Here is a 16,545-nt window from a genome sequence, read left to right as displayed (position 1 = left end):
GGCCGGGAGGGGAGGACGATGGATAAGTTTGGCAGACGCCTCTACCAAAACTCCATGATGGCCAACCGGATCCTCAACTATAATTTTACCTTCACCTCGTATCTTAAGGTCCTGGTCAAGTCCTTGCCCGCTTTTCAGGGTGACTTACCCGACTCCCGCCGTGCGGAGTTTGGGCATCTGGTGGACTCCCTTTTGCAGCTGCGTCTGCACATGTTCCATGCAGCTTACGATGCGTTTAAGCTCTCCTCCTTTGCGGTGGCCATGCGTCGTTTGGCGTGGCTCCGCATCGTCGATATGGACCCCAATTTGCAGGATCACTTGGCCAATTTTCCCTGTTTGGGAAATGAACTCTTTGACGACTCGATCGAGGCGGCCACTAAGCGCCTCTCGGAGCATGAGCGTTCCTTTGCCTCTTTGGTGCGGCCCAAGCTGAAGCCCACCCCTCCTAAGGCTTATCGGCTGCTGCCCCGGCGGTACCCACAGAAGTACCCACAGAAGGCGGTACCCCTGCCTTCTCTCGCCCGCCTCCTCGGCGCCAGCAGCATCAGCGGGCTCCTCCGAAACCTCAGACCCAGGCTGTGTCTAAGCCCGCGCCGTCTTTTTGACTGGCTGGGTGGCAGGGGGCTGGCCCCCGCCACCGTGACGTTGGCTCCTCTTCCTATCGGGGGCCGTCTTCGGAGAGAGAGAGAGGTACTCGCTGAACTTCGGAGAGTTGCCTCCAGACAGTCCTCCCGTCGTGTCTCTTTCAAGTCGGGCGCAGCTTACTTTGCTCCTTCTGGAGGCTGGGCCCTTCTTCGCCTTCGAGCGGTGGAAGAGGTTCCCCCTTGTCAGCAGGGACAGGGGTTTTACTCCAGGTACTTCCTGGTCCCCAAAAAGATTGGGGACCTCCGGCCTATCCTGGACCTCCGGAAGCTGAACAAGTTCCTGGTTCGGGAAAAATTCAGGATGCTTTTGCTCCTGGTTTTGTACCCATTGATGAACGAGGGGGACTGGTTGTGTTCCCTCGATCTGAAGGAGGCTTATACTCGCATGCCGATTCATCCGGCTTGTCACCGGCTCCTTCGTTTCCAGGTCGGGGACCTGCATCTACAGTAGAGGGTCCTCCTGTTCGGGCTGGCTTCCTCCCCGCGAGCCTTCACGAAGTGCCTCGTGGTAGTGGCAGGGGTTCTGCGGTCGAGGGGCCTTCAGGTCTTTCTGTACCTCGACGATTGGTTGGTCAAAGCCTCGACAGAGGAGGGGGTTATTTCAGCAACCCATCAGACTATTACCTTCCTTCAGAGTCTGGGGTTCGAGGTGAACTTCCCAAAGTCTCAGTTGTGCCCTCTCAATCCCTCCAGTTTATCATGGCCGTGCTGGACACGGTTCGCCTCCGGTCCTTCCTGCTCCTCCCCGGCAGGCCATGCTCATGCGGCTGAGCTGGCAGGTTTCCCTGCGAGCTTCGGTCTCGGCCAAGGAGATGATGGTCCTCTTGGGACACATGGCCTCCACCGTTCGCGCGACTCCATCTAAGGGTCCCTCAGTGGACTCTGGCCTCTCAGTGGTGACAGGATCGGGATCCCACTTCTCATCACATTGCAGTGACTCCCTTGAAACGCTCGCTCCGTTGGTGGACCAGCTCTTCCAATCTTTCCAGAGGGTTGCTCTTTCTCGCTCCTCAGCATTGCAAAGTCCTGACCACGGACTCCTCGGCATATGCTTGGGGGGTGCATCTCAACGGTCTGCGTACGCAGGGCCTTTGGTCGAGTGTGGACCGTCATTGCCACATCAACGTGTTGGAGCTTCGGGCCATTTACAATGCGGTGGTGGCCTTCCGTCATTTGCTTCAGGATCAGGTGGTCCTGGTACGCACGGACAACCAGGTGGCGATGTATTACGTCAACAAGCAGGGAGGTACGGGTTCCCTGTCTCTCTGCAAGGAGGCTCTGCGCCTTTGGAATTGGGCGTTACGCCACAACGTCTTTCTTCGGGCGGTTTACATCCAGGGCGAGCACAACTGCCTAGTGGACAAGTTAAGCCGTCTCCTGCAGCTGCACGAATGGTCTCTCCATTCCCAGACTCTGCGTCAGGTGTTTCTTCAGTGGGGGACTCCGCAGATAGATCTCTTCGCCTCGCCCCTCAATCACAAGTTGCCTCTTTTCTGCTCCAGGGTGTTCTCCCCGGATCGTCTCGAGACTGATGCGTTCCTGTTGGATTGGACGGGCAGGTTCCTGTATGTGTTTCCTCCCTTCTCGTTGATTCTGAGGACGCTTGTCCATCTCAAGTCTGCCCGCGCCACCATGATTCTGATCGCTCCTCTGTGGCCTCGGCAACCATGATTTTCCCTGCTTCTTCAACTCAGTGTCAGGGATCCTCTACTGCCTGTTTCTTTCTCTGCTATCTCAGAGTCGGGGTTCACTGTTGAATCCCAATCTGCAGTCTCTTCATCTGACAGCTTGGTTCCTTTCCACCTGACTCCTTCCTGTGAGTTGTCCCAGTCGGTGAGGGATGTACTGGAAGCTTCTCGGAAGGCTTCTACTAGGCAGTGTTATGCCCAGAAGTGGACTAGATTTGCCACGTGGTGTGCTTCAAATTAGGTGGAACCTTTGTCTGCTTCTTTAGGTTTGGTTTTGGATTATTTGCTTCATTTGTCACGGTCTGGCCTCAAGACCAATTCTGTTCATGTACATCTTAGTGCAATTGCCGCCTTCCATCGGCAGCTTGATGGGAAGTCGCTGTCTGTCCACCCCTTGGTTTCTCATTTTATGAGGGGTCTCTTGAATGTCCATCCTCCTCTCAAGCCTCCCCCTGTGGTTTGAGATCTCAATGTGGTTCTTGCTCAATTGATGAGACCTTCTTTTGAGCCCGTGGACAAAGCTCATCTGAAGTTACTTGGAAGGTGATCTTCCTGCTTGCTCTCACCTCTGCTCGCAGGGTTAGTGAGCTGCAGGCTTTGGTTGCGGACCCTCCTTTTACTGTTTTTCATCATGACAAGGTGGTCCTCCGCACTCACTCCAAGTTCTTGCCTAAGGTGGTGTCAGATTTTCACCTTAATCAGTCTATCGTTCTTCCGGTGGTTTTTCCTAAACCCCATTCTCATCCTGGTGAAGTGGCGCTTCATACTCTTGACTGTAAGAGGACGTTGGCTTTCTATCTCCAACGCACCCAGTCTCATCAGAAGGTTCCTCAATTATTTTTGTCTTTTGATCCTAATTGGTTGGGGCGTCCTGTTTCCAAGCGCACCTTGTCCAACTGGTTGGCTGCTTGTATTTCCTTCTGCTATGCTCAGGCTGGTCTCTCGCTGCATGGTCGGGTCACGGACATATAGTCCGAGCGATGGCGGCTTCTGTCACTTTCCTCAGGTCCACGCCAATTGAGGAGATCTGCAAGGCTGCCACTTGGTCTTCGGTTCATACCTTCATACCGCTTAATCCGTTCTATGTCAAAATATTTAGAACCACAATCTTTAAATATTCTAATGCACTCTCTTGTTATAACAAAACTAGATTACTGTAACTCTCTGCTACAAAACATTACTCAAAAAGAAAAAAAACGTTTACAAATCATACAGAACATAGCAATCAAAATAATTCACAATGGAAAAAAATACGACCACGTAACACCTCTGCTAATCAAATCACATTGGCTGCCTATAAATAATCGAATAATTTATAAAATAGCTCTACTTATTTTCAAAACACTAAGTACTAATGAACCACAATTCATAGACCGTTTATTAATTCCCCATTCTTCAAATCGCTCTTTACGTTCCGATTCTCAAGAATTATTAATGGTTCCCTCTTTAAAAATAGTAGGGACAAAACGCCACGATATTTTCTCTGTAGTGGCTCCTCTTACTTGGAATTCTCTTCCCTTATATATCAGGAAAAACAAGAATTTAAATCAATTCAAAACCAATTTAAAAACATTTCTTTTTAAATTATCTTTTGATCTCTAAACTCATCTTATTGCCAATTCCGAACAGAGCACCTTCAATCCCGTCCCACTGTTTTTTCCCTCCCCCTTCAGACCTCTCTTTCTCCCTTCTCAGGGAAAATATTTTTGTAACTTTAATTCCTTATGTTTATTCCATATGTGTCATAGTCTGTCAATATTGTTTTGTGTGTCAAATCCCTATTAGATAAAGAATTATTAATTTACTGTTATTTTACCCCTCTTGTGTTTAATATTATATAATTTAACGATGATTGTTATACTTTGTTAATCGCTTAGTTTGTAATAAGCGATACATCAAATAAAATTAAACTAAAAAAAAAAAAAAAAAAAAACCTCACACTACTGTCTGGATACTTTGTCCAGGAGCGACGGCCGGTTTGGCCAGTTGGTTTTGCGTAATCTGTTTTCCTAACTTGCCAACTTCCCTCCGTTCCTTTTTTGGTTAGCTTGGAGGTCACCCACATGTAGAGAATATGCTTGTCCTGGGATAAAGCACAGTTATTTACCATAACAGGTGTTATCCAGGGACAGCAGGCAGATATTCTCGTAACCCTCCCACCTCCCCGGGGTTGGCTTCTTTGCTAGCTATCTGAACTGAAGACCACGAGAGGGGATGCGCCCTCTAGTGGAGCAGGAAGGCACACACATGTGTGGTGCAGCACAAGCAAACTTGAAATCTTCAATCAAGTTTGCTTGAAAAGCTGTCCGCGTCGGGGCTCTGTGGATGACGTCACCCACATGTAGAGAATATCTGCCTGCTGTCCCTGGATAACACCTGTTACGGTAAGATTGCTTCAATGGATATCTTCACACTTGGATGCCAGCACTGTTTCTTTGACCTGTTTTAGTCTTGAGCTATAAAGAGATAAGTTCAGACACTTAGGGCTAGATTCACTAAAGATAAGACTCAATCGCTTTTGGTGTCTGAGCCAATCAGGGCTTTAGGACCCTCCCCATGCATCACATGATACACCGGAGTGGGGCCAAGGCCCATTGGCGTAGCGGCCAGAGGAGGAGCAGGAGGTATTTTTAGTACCTCCTGCTCCCAACAGAGAAAGGGAGGGGGCACTGTGGTGGCAGGAAGGAGTAGGCATCCCTCCTGCCATTTTTTTCGGGAGAGCGGGTGGGCAGGAGTCTTTGAGGCAGGAGGGAGTGGGCATCCCTCCTGCTGTTTTTTCAGGTTTGGAGGGGGGATGGTGGCTCAGGGGGGCATGTGCGATTGTCATGGGGGAGGGCCATTAGCAGCGGTGGGGGGATTTGTTTATTTTTTTTAATGGGGGAAGATATTTTGTGCATGTAATACACGCAAAATATCTGTGCCATGGGAAAAAAAATGGAACCCCCCCCCCAAATCAAGCAGACCTGTCAAAAAACTGGCAGCAATCAGGTTTTACGGTCTGTAAAACCCGATGCTAAATAGCCAAGCAATGTAAGTGAATCAGTTGCTTGGCTATTTTGCATGGGTTTTTACTGATTTACATGGCCGGATCGGAAAATGGGTGATTGAGATGAAAAACAAGGGGTGGGCCATTTTGTGAATTGGGTCAGTTAGCAGCGATTATTGCTAAGCCTGTGAAATCAGGTTTAGTGGTTATTGCTGACTTTAGTGACTCTCTAGGCCTTAATGTTTTCTCCCTTTATATTATATTATATGCAAACACATATTTGGTTTTTGTAACTTAAGTGTTCACAGATTTAGTGTGCCTTTGAAAATGAGTATCATTACATACCATTTGTCCTGTTCCTGTTAGTGAATTGAGGGCATGGAGGGAGTCATGCAAACAAGCTCCTCATGGAATTGAATCTCTAGGAATCACTTAGGATTCACATTGGCAGAAGGAATTTTCCCATTGTTCTATATGTGGAAAATGAAGCTTTCCATATATAGGGGAGAGTGTGGCACAGTGGTTAAAGCTATAGCCTCAGTACCCTAATGTTGGGGGTTCAAACCCACGCTGCTCCTTGTGACCCTGAGCAAGTCACCCAATCCTCTGTTGCCCCAGATACAGGCAGGGGAAAATGCTTGAGTACCTGAATAAATTCATGTAAACTATTCTGAGGCCCCCCTTGGAAAACAGTATAGTAAATTAAAGAAATAATTCTTACTTGAACATTTTTAAAATTTGTAACGAATCTTATATGATGCTGGTTCTTATCTTTTTGTAGGTTTCTTTTAATGCATTTTTTTATTTGGTTTTGCAGAGAGAATGAAGTGGAAGTATAGAAGCTTGAAATTGATCATTCTTACTGCTGTGGGCTTCCTTGGACTTATCTTCCTCTTGCATGAAAATGACAGGGACACAACTCTGTTACCCACACAAGAGTCAGCACAGGAAGACAGACTTTCTCATGTTCTATCTATGGTGCCTCTTGCCCGAGACTATAAGCAGGTCCCAGGCTGTACAGAAAATAGTACTGTGGTAAATGTCTCTGGCTTTACACAGCTACCTGATCATATCAAGAACTTCCTGCGTTACAGGCACTGTAAGGAGTTCTGCATGATCCTAGATGTCCCCAACAAATGTGGGGGGGCTCAGGCCTCCAAGAATGTTTTTCTCCTCATGGTCATCAAGTCATCTCCTAGGAACTATGAACGACGAGAAATCATCCGTAAAACATGGGGTGTAGAGACAACATACCAAGGGCTTCAGGTCCGTCGGCTTTTCATCACAGGAGTCTCTTCCAATCTATTGGAAGCCAGGAAGATGAACAGACTCCTGCAACTGGAGAGACAGGAGCATAGGGATATCCTGCAGTGGGACTTCTATGACACCTTCTTCAACCTGACACTGAAGCAGGTTCTCTTCCACCAATGGATGGAGGAGATGTGTCCTGGTGCCAGGTTCATCTTCAATGGCGATGACGATGTCTTTGTCCACACATACAATGTGGTCCAATACCTGGTGGGACTGGCCAGTACCAATGATAGCCACCTGTATGTTGGACAGCTGATTGCCTATGTGGGTCCCATCCGTGAAACATGGAGTAAATATTATGTACCAAAGCAAATCACTAACTCCGATTCATACCCACCGTACTGCGGAGGTGGAGGCATTTTGATGTCAGGCTTCACATCTCATGCCATCTACAAGGCATCACTGGATATTGAGCTCTTCCCCATTGATGATGTGTATCTGGGCATGTGCCTGAAGAAGGCTGGGCTTGCCCCTGCTTCTCATATGGGCATGAGAACAGTGGGAGTCAGCATACCCTCATCTAAGCTGGATGCCTTTGACCCCTGTTACTACAAAGAATTATTGATGGTGCATCGGTTTATGCCGTACGAGATGCTGGTAATGTGGCACGCACTCCAAGATCCCAACCTTGTATGTGGACAGATATACAAAATCTATCTTGGCTTTTGAGGGCCAAATGACTGCTCTGAACTGTTAGGCCTGAGAATGTGCTTCATGTTTAGTTTCTTACTTGCAAATGTTTTGACAGCCCCTCTGCCTCCAGGAAACCACCTGAGCATTGCTTTCTGGCCTCTGATGGATTACTATGGTACTGAGTTTGCAAGTGAAGTGAAGGCTCTTGGGATACTGTGACCATGATAGATGTAATCTGGAAGGGGATTAGTGGGTAGAAATATCCACAGCGTGAGGGATCCGATTCGATCCGTGTCCGGGAGGGGGGGGGGGAGGGCTGATTCACAAATCGCCCTCATGCAAATGAGGGCAATCGGAATCACGCCCCCAACAGACTCAATCCTTGAGCATGCGCAGACCATCTGTAGATGGTCTGCGCATGTGCTGGCCATCTGTGCTCAGCAGAGCAGGGAAATTTCTTTTTTGTTGGGGGTTTTTTTCCCCCTTCCCAAGCCTGTGGTTTTAACCCGCTTTAAACCTGCGGGCTTGCACTGCGGGGAAGGGCGGGAGAGTCAGGGCAGCAGGAGAGATTTGTGGCAGAGGAGATCAGGGGTGCAGGAGTTTGGGGTAAAGAGCAGAAAAACAGGGCAGAGAGCAGGGTGGCAGAAAGCAGGGCAGTCGGAAAGGATCTGAGCAACTGGTCCTCAGCAGTTGCTTGTTTGTGATCAGCCAGCCCAGTCGGCGTTGCAGGGTTTTTGTTATTGAATTGCTGCCTGCCATCATTTGAATGCCGTTCCCCTTCATTTGCATGTGCGGATCAGAGGATGGTCTGGACACAGGTTAGTGAATCAGATCGGAGGGAAATCGGGTCACAAAGGGGTCGCAAACAGTGTTCCCTCTAAGCGGGCGGGTGTTGTGAGCAAACTTTTTTCACCGTGAGCCAAAAATATCGGGCGCCAGCAAGTTATGAGCCAACTCGCCCGATTCTCCTCTCGCCGCCCTGCCATCTGCCGTACGCCTCTTCCGATCGTGCGCTGTGACGAGAAACGTGTGCGCTGCGATGTAATATTTTGTGCGCCAGCGCACGCCAGCGCAGCTTAGCGGGAACACTGGTTCAAATGGTTTTATTTATTTCCCCAAATTTATTTTTGTTATATGCATTGAAAATATTTGATATTGCGTTTAAATCAAAATCTCAATAAACTTGAAACGAGTGCCCGTGAGATTGTGGGAGGGTTAAATACTCAAAACTTAGAAGTTTTTGCTACGCCAGCTTTCTGGTATCTTTACATACAGTGGCGTACCTAGCATATGTAACATCCGGGGCCCATCATTTTTTGGCACCCCCCCCCATCTGTAAGAAAAACATGATTTTTAGTAACAAACCACACGTCACACATGAGTACCTAGGAAAAGGCAGCATCTTACATATTGCAGTGAGCAGTACATCAATACACCCATTGTAAAACTAAACAAGCCAGACCAGCACAGATCAATCCTACACCGTCAATCCTAACAGAAAACCATGTCTTTCGAACACACAGAACACAGAAAACACCTTCGCCTAGTAAGGAATATGTAATCACAAACTAACCCCTCCCTCTTTTACAAAACTGTAGTGTGGATTTTAGCTACGGAGGTAACAGCTCTGATGCTCATAAAATTCTGAGCATCAGAGCTGCTACCACCAAGGCTGGTGCTAAAAACGCTTCACAGTTTTGTAAAAGGGGGGATAAAATAAAAATACATAGACAAAGGTTAAATTGAACCAGCAAGAAGCTGGACTCTGCATACAATGCTTCACAGAAACAGTGACACATGTCTCCTAAAGCAATAAATAAATAGAAATTTTTTTCTACCTTTGTCTTCTGTGGTTTCTCCTTTCCTCATCTTCTTGTAACTCTCTTCCTTCCATTCACTGTCTGCCGTCTCTCTTCCCCTATATGGCATCTTCTCTCCTTCTATGCCCCTTCCAGAAACTGTATGCCTCCCCCTTCATCTCTCCTTTCACCCCATTGGTCTGGCATCTCTCTCCTCGCCTTCCCTCTCCCACACCTCTCCTCATAGTCTGGTATCTCCCCTTCCCTGATTCTCTGGCATCTCTCTCCTTTCCTTTTCTTCCATCTTTCGCTCCCCCTCCATGCTCTCACATCTCCCCCTTCCTTTTCCCTTAGACTGGCATACCTTCCTCCTACGCTCCAAGCCCTGGCATCTCCTTTAATTCCCTCCCTCATCTTCCTTCTCCCTCCAGCTGGGTACCGCAACACTCTTCCCTGCAGCTCTGCACTTCCCCACAATTGCCATGCTTCGGTTCCTCTTCTTCCTTCCTTCCTCCCCCCCCCCCCCGCGGGACCCTGCGGCACCATCAACTCTTACTCCCTCTAATGTCGGCCCTGCAGCTCCAGACTTCCTCGCACCTTCTCCCCTCCCCCTTTGGATCGCTATTATTTTAAATGTTATAGCCGCGGAGCTGTATCCATCAGTGGAGATGTCTAACCTCGGCCTGCCCCGGAACTCTTACTGCAACAGTGACTTCCTGTTCCTGCCTAGACGGGCGTCTGCTGCAGTAAGAGTTCCGGGGCAGGCCGAGGTTAGACATCTCCACTGATGGATACAGCTCCGCGGCTATAACATTTAAAATAATAGCGATCCAAAGGGGGAGGGGAGAAGGTGCGAGGAAGTCTGGAGCTGCAGGGCCGACATTAGAGGGAGTAAGAGTTGATGGTGCCGCAGGGTCCCGCGGGGGGAGGGGGGAGGAAGGAAGGAAGAAGAGGAACCGAAGCATGGCAATTGTGGGGAAGTGCAATCCCCCCAATGCGTCCCCTTACCTTACCTCCCCTTACCTTTGCGACGCGTGTGTGCGCTGTGAAGAGAAACTTTGCGCTGCGATGTAATATTTTGTGCGCGCGCGCAGGCCAACGCACCTTAGCGGGAACACTGGTCGCAAACCAATTGGTACACGATCGGTTTGCTTAGTGAATATAGCCCTTAATTTGGAGTGGGTCTAGGTCCAAGGTAAGTGAATAGAACCATGTCCACTGTGGAACTGGAAAAATGTATCACTAGTATTAAGCTAAGATTCTGGAACTAGTAAGGTCACTATGTATGACCCCTCTGCTGGATGTGAATTACTTCAATATCATTTATGTATATAGTGTTACTTGACAGAAAACCTTGTAAGTCACTCATATCTGTGACCAATTTATAGTTCCAATAAATAATGGGTAATCAAATGTGAAGGGGTAAAGGAGTCTATCATGAATGATTTAAAACAAATGTATGAAGTCGTTAGTAAACTAAGCTGTGCACTTAAGCCCAAACTCTTTAAGTGGTGCCATTGTCGTCATCATCCTCCTAAAAAAAAAGGCCGCCGATTGTGTGTCAATCATGCAACGATGCCATTTATAGAATCACTATGTATAGAAAGTTACTCTGGTGGCTATACTTATAACCGGAATTAGTCCATAGAATTTATATCAAAAACATCCAGTTGAATATAATCTTCACACATTCATAAATAAATACTCATAAGGAAATACTTTGATACTCGATCCTCAGAGGGTTAATCTCCCGTTGGTTCTAGTGAACAAAGCCAACCGAACCCGATCTTCATAGGATCTCATTGGATCAAAATATAACGTTTTTTTTATCTTTTACCTTTAATTCTTTAATTCTTTTTATGTCAATAATTTTAATATAAATAGTGAGTATAAAACTTTCACTTAGCTTGTAAACTTTATTTTAAAGAGGGGAGCGCCTCCACCAACATGTCCATGTTTCACACGCTTTCCTCAGGGTCGAGGCTCCCTTAATATATCTGTAAAACATTGAATGTATGTAAATATCAAGCATTCACCCATTACATAATTTCAAATAATCTCAGTTAATTGATTTCATATGGCTAATCAAGCCCCACATCTTATGTTATATTAATATTAAATTTCAGCTTACTGTTTTGTTCAGTAGAACTCGCTCCATTCGATATGCTATCATTCTGATTTTAGAGCGTGTGTCGTCATATCCGGTATTTTAAACCCTTGAGAGAACCAACCCCCAAGGGACCCACCATGCATTGCATCAGAAAAAAACTTGCAAGGGACTATAGATAAAATCACACTAAGGACATCCAATCGATAATTATAAAAAAGCTCTTAACATAAAAGAGCAAAAATGGATTTATTTGTTAGATGCTTTATCCCCCAATGGATTAAACGAGGAGATCGATTGGATGTCCTTAGTGTGATTTTATCTATAGTCCCTTGCAAGTTTTTTTTTCTGATGCAATGCATGGTGGGTCCCTTGGGGGTTGGTTCTCTCAAGGGTTTAAAATACCGGATATGACGACATATGCTCTAAAATCAGAATGATAGCATATCAAATGGAGCGAGTTCTACTGAACAAAACAGTAAGCTGAAATTTAATATTAATATAACATAAGATGTGGGGCTTGATTAGCCATATGAAATCAATTAACTGAGATTATTTGAAATTATGTAATGGGTGAATGCTTGATATTTAAATACATTCAATGTTTTACAGATATATTAAGGGAGCCTCGACCCTGAGGAAAGCGTGTGAAACATGGACATGTTGGTGGAGGCGCTCCCCTCTTTAAAATAAAGCTTACAAGCTAAGTGAAAGTTTTATACTCACTATTTATATTAAAATTATTGACATAAAAAGAATAAAAGAATTAAAGGAAAAAGATAAAAAAACGTTATATTTTGATCCAATGAGATCCTATGAAGATCGGGTTCGGTGGGCTTTGTTCACTAGAACCAACGGGAGATTAACCCTCTGAGGATTGAGTATCAAAGTATTTCCTTATGAGTATTTATTTATGAATGTGTGAAGATTATATTCAACCGGATGTTTTTGATATAAATTCTATAATTTATAGAATCACGGCTTTGTGAAAGATAGGTGACGGAAATGTAGACCAGGTTTTTCGGGGCCTACATTTCTAGCACCTACCTTTCATGTGAATCGTAGCTACGGAGGCACTTTATGATGCTTAATACTATTTTTAGCATTAGCCATGCATGCAGTAGCGTTAGGTGTCGTAAAGCACTTCCATAGCCATGATGCAGGTATTTACTTTTTTTAAAAAATGCTATTACTCATTTTTAAATGGCATTTTCCACTTAAGTTAGGTACCGGTAGGGCACCTACCTGTGCCTAACTTACGGCACTGTTTATAAAATATGGGCTTTATAGTAATGAATCCTTTTATGTATTCTTTGATCCTTTGTGTTTAAGATGCCAAATTCCCTATATAAGGGGCTGGCATCTGATCAGAATTTAGAACATACTTAGTCTGCCTTTAAAGATTTCTATGTTCTCAAATATTAATAAAGAATTGTGAAACTGAGCATAAGGTAATGTTTGTTTATTTCTACACTGCCCCTCCCCCACCCTATGTAGGAATGCCCCACAAAGAAACACACATGCAATCTTAGAATCTGGAGGAGGCGCCCCAAATGAATGGTCTCTCCCTCTTTTTATTGAGAATCATATCTCCATTAATTACTTAGTTAACGCTCTACAAGATTATAATTTCATAATGCATTTACAGTGAGGATTAAACCAAGGCAATATATTGTTTATCTATATCATGTGCATCTCAAAGCTACTATCTCATGTGACATATGAATACATAATAACAGTTACAATAAAGTGATTCCCAATGTGTACATTTCTGATATGTCTCAAATCTTACTATGGAATGTGACAGTCCAAAGGTTATAATGCATGCTTCTTAAGCTCTCTTGATTAGCCTTGCTCAGGCAAAGTCTGATTGTTGCCCATATAAGGGATGCTTAAACAAGATAAGAGATAAAGAGTAAATGTATGTCAGGTTAATATGTGGCAAGAGTCAGGGAGGGGGGAATGCCTCAGCCTTCTGCTCAAGGTGCAACCATTGTCCTTGCTTAGAATGTATACGTGGCAGGAGGGAGAAGGAGAGGAAATGAGAAACAGGGCCTCAGAACCAAACCCAGGCCTGGATCCACACACAGACCTCAATCCGCACACAGGGCCTAGGTCGGTGTGCCGACCTGGCCTGAGTTCAGAACCGCCTGTGTATTGACCCTGCCTGTGTTCTGATGCCCTGGATCAGAACTTATCAGATCTCCATCCCTACATTTCCCCTTATTTAACTATTTTTAAGGGCTTAAAGAGGTGAGGCAAATCTGCTCAGGAGAATTTGGATAGCGACCATAAAGTGGACTTATAGGCAAGTTAAACAAGGCAGACAGGCATTGCAGAAAACAACAGAGGGCAATCAGTCAAAGAGGAGATATTGCAGAATAACCTGGATCCACCGGCCAAATGGAAGCCATGCCCATAACGCATTCCAGCACTTTGGTGAGTTATCGTGTTCTTGATTTAAAAAAACTAAGTGCTGTGTAAGATATGATCGATGTTCTTAGCTAAAGTGATAAGGTTTTTTTATTAAATAATGCTAACCCAGGTATACCAACTAAAGAGACTGTCAAAGAGATAATTTCAGCTTTTGAGAGTAAGTTAACATTACTATCGCATTGATTAGTTAAAGCATAACTATCAGAGCATTTTGCTCTAGCAATCCTGTGATAAAGCAATTGCTGTTTGTGTACCAATGCTGGGACCAATCTACTTAAGCAGCATTGGGTATTGTGTGTTACATTAGCAGGAATATAATTCCATGTCCACGTGCCACAGGTCCAAAACCAACCTGCAGGCAGGACAAGGTGAGCATTAATATAAGAAAAATTGACAAAATGCGAACAGTTCCATAACTACAATTCTTACCCTAGCACATGACAGATTTTTGTGATTTGCTACCATGGGGGAATAAATGGTCATGGCATCCCAGGGTAATTTTCTGACTACGTTTCCCCATGATGTAAACCTAGTACAGGATACTTCAGCTTCAGGCATAAAATTGGTTAGTGGGGAAATCTTTCTTATTCCCCTTTGTGCTAACTTAATCATTTCCAAATAGTGCCTCTGGAAGCTGCAAAATCTAATGTTGGTAGTAGTGTTTTTGTTATTATATGCACATTTCAAATATAATGACACATAATCAAAAGTGTTATTTGAAATGGTTTATTGAACAATAGAACAACATTATGTGTTAAACAAGACATCAAGGAGGTGAAAATAAGGGTCAAGGATGTATATTATCAGCCACTAAAAGTTTGAAACACACAGTCAGTTAAGTGGGTGTTTGAGACCCTCTAGACCTCTACAAATTGGGCACTCTGAAGTAGAGAGTTGCGTGGGGACAGAAATCCCACCTGTCCCCATCCGTCCCCTCCAAAGTCCCACCCGTCCCCGTGAGGAATCCCACCCGATCCCGTGAGGAATCCCCTCCGTCCCCACCCGATCCCGCGAGGAATCCCATCCGTCCCCACCCGTCCCTATAAACTACAAAAATAGTTATTTCATTTAATTATGCTACTGAATTAAAGGCTCTGGTAGAAACCCATTTACAAATAAGCAAAAAGACTTTATTAATTTGGAAATATTAATTGGGAAGAATACATACTTTGTAAACGAGTTTCTACCAGAGCCTCTAATGTTTATACATTTTTATCAACACAACTAATATACTACTTTATCCTAAAGCAAAAAAAAAAAAGAAAAAAAATAGAATTTTTTTTCCTACCTTTGTTGCCTGGTTTCTGCTTTCCTCAGGTTCTCATTCAATTCCTTCCATCCACTGTCTCTCTTCTCTCTGCGTCTTCCATTTGCTCTGTTACTGTGCCTTCCTTTCTCCCCCTTCCAAATTGGTCTGGCACCCATCTTCTTCCCTCCGCTCCCCCCATAGTCTGGCATCTCTGTCTTCTTTCCTGCTAGCATCTTCTCTCCACTCTCTCTTCCCCATTTTCTTTCAGCATCCTTCTCCCCCCCATCTTCCCCATGTTCTGTCAGCGTCCTTCTCCCCCCTCTGTCTTCTCCATGTGCTTTCAGTGTGCTTCTCCCCCCCCTCTGTCTTCCCCATGTCCTTTCAGCGTCCTCCCCCCCGGTCTTCCCCATGTCCTTTCAGCGTCCTCCCCCCCGGTCTTCCCCATGTCCTTTCAGCGTCCCCCCCCCGGTCTTCCCCATGTCCTTTCAGCATCCTTCTCCACCCCTTTGTCTTCCCCATGTCCTTTCAGCGTCCTTCTCTCCCCCCTATCTTCCCCATGTCCTTTCAGTATTCTTCTCCACCCCTTTGTCTTCCCCAGTGCTTTCAGCGTCCTTCTCCCCCCTCAGTTTTACCTTAAGCGAATTTTCCTCTCCACTCCACCTTTCCTCCCTTTCTCCTTCCATGCCCCTTACCTTTGTGGCGCTTTCCCGCCCGACTGACAACAGAACAGGCCCGGTCCAACAAACCTCCCTGCCCTGTAGCCGCGAATCTAAATTACCTTTTTACAGCAGCTGGAGTATTGAAGCTGCTGTAAGAAAGTAATTTAAATTTGCGGCTACAGGGCAGGGAGGTTTGACAGACCGGGCCTGTTGTCGGTCGGTCGGGGGACCTGGCTGGCTGTGCTGCACCCGGGGCGGACCGACCCCCGCCTTGTACCACTGCCTTTTCCCTGCCTGCCCTGCCGCAGCACACAGCCGAACAGAAGTCTTCAAGATGTCAGCGCTGACGTCGGAGGGAGGGAGGGAGGGCTTCCGTTCGGCTGTGTGCGGCAGGGCAGGTAGGGACGCGAGCCTCGCGGCTGAATACATCCAGCTCCGTAGGAACCCCGTGACCCTAGGGGGCGTCCCCACGGGATCCCCGTGACCCGAAGGGGGAACCCGCGGGATCCCCGTCGTCCCGTTCCTGTGCAGCTCTCTACTCTGAAGCAGTGGCGTACCAAGTGGGGGGGGCGGTATGCCCCGGGTGCATGCTCCAAGGGGGGTGCACAGCCGGCCATCCTCCCTATTCTGCCACTGCTGCTTTCCTTAACCAGCAGCAGCGGCTTTAAACTTCAAATCAGGGGTGCGCTCCCTCTGGCAGGTGTTTAGTTTCTGGCCAGCTCCCCTGCAGCAGTTTTTCCGCTCAAAGACGCAGCCATCGGCTCCTTGCGCAATCCGCGGCTGCGTCGGAAGCGTTCCCTCTGACATCAAAATGTCAGAGAGAAGGCTTCCGACACAACCATGGATCACGCAAGGTGTCGACGCCCACGGCTTTGAATGGAAAACCGGCTGCAGCAAGGACCCGGCCAGAAACGCTTATATTAAATTTCTCCCTGTTTCCTAATTTCTCCCTGTTTCCTTTTTAACCTTAAATGTTTCTTTTATATTGCATTGTATTTCTCCCCATAATTTTACCCTTTTTTGATCATACATG

At 46.2% G+C, this 16,545-nt stretch overlaps 2 protein-coding genes across 6 annotated transcripts in view; both read left to right on the top strand.

The window, feature by feature from the left end:
- Window positions 1–8,006, top strand: part of B3GNT3 (UDP-GlcNAc:betaGal beta-1,3-N-acetylglucosaminyltransferase 3) — an 83,817-nt gene extending 75,811 nt beyond the window's left edge. For all 3 annotated transcript variants that reach the window (XM_033956218.1, XM_033956220.1, XM_033956217.1), the window contains exon 2: window positions 6,136–8,006. In XM_033956218.1, the coding sequence (XP_033812109.1) occupies window positions 6,141–7,298 (1,158 nt within the window). In that variant the 5' untranslated portion in view covers window positions 6,136–6,140 and the 3' untranslated portion in view covers window positions 7,299–8,006. The remainder of the gene's footprint in view (window positions 1–6,135) is intronic.
- LOC117365632 (N-acetyllactosaminide beta-1,3-N-acetylglucosaminyltransferase 3-like) overlaps window positions 1–16,545 on the top strand; it is a 172,117-nt gene that overhangs the window by 75,800 nt on the left and 79,772 nt on the right. The gene's annotated exons all lie outside the window — the stretch shown is intronic.

Source organism: Geotrypetes seraphini, chromosome 8, assembly GCF_902459505.1.
Source record: "Geotrypetes seraphini chromosome 8, aGeoSer1.1, whole genome shotgun sequence".
NCBI lineage: Eukaryota > Metazoa > Chordata > Amphibia > Gymnophiona > Dermophiidae > Geotrypetes > Geotrypetes seraphini.
The sequence above is the reverse complement of the archived record's forward strand: the minus strand, read 5'-3'. Positions and strand labels throughout refer to the sequence as shown.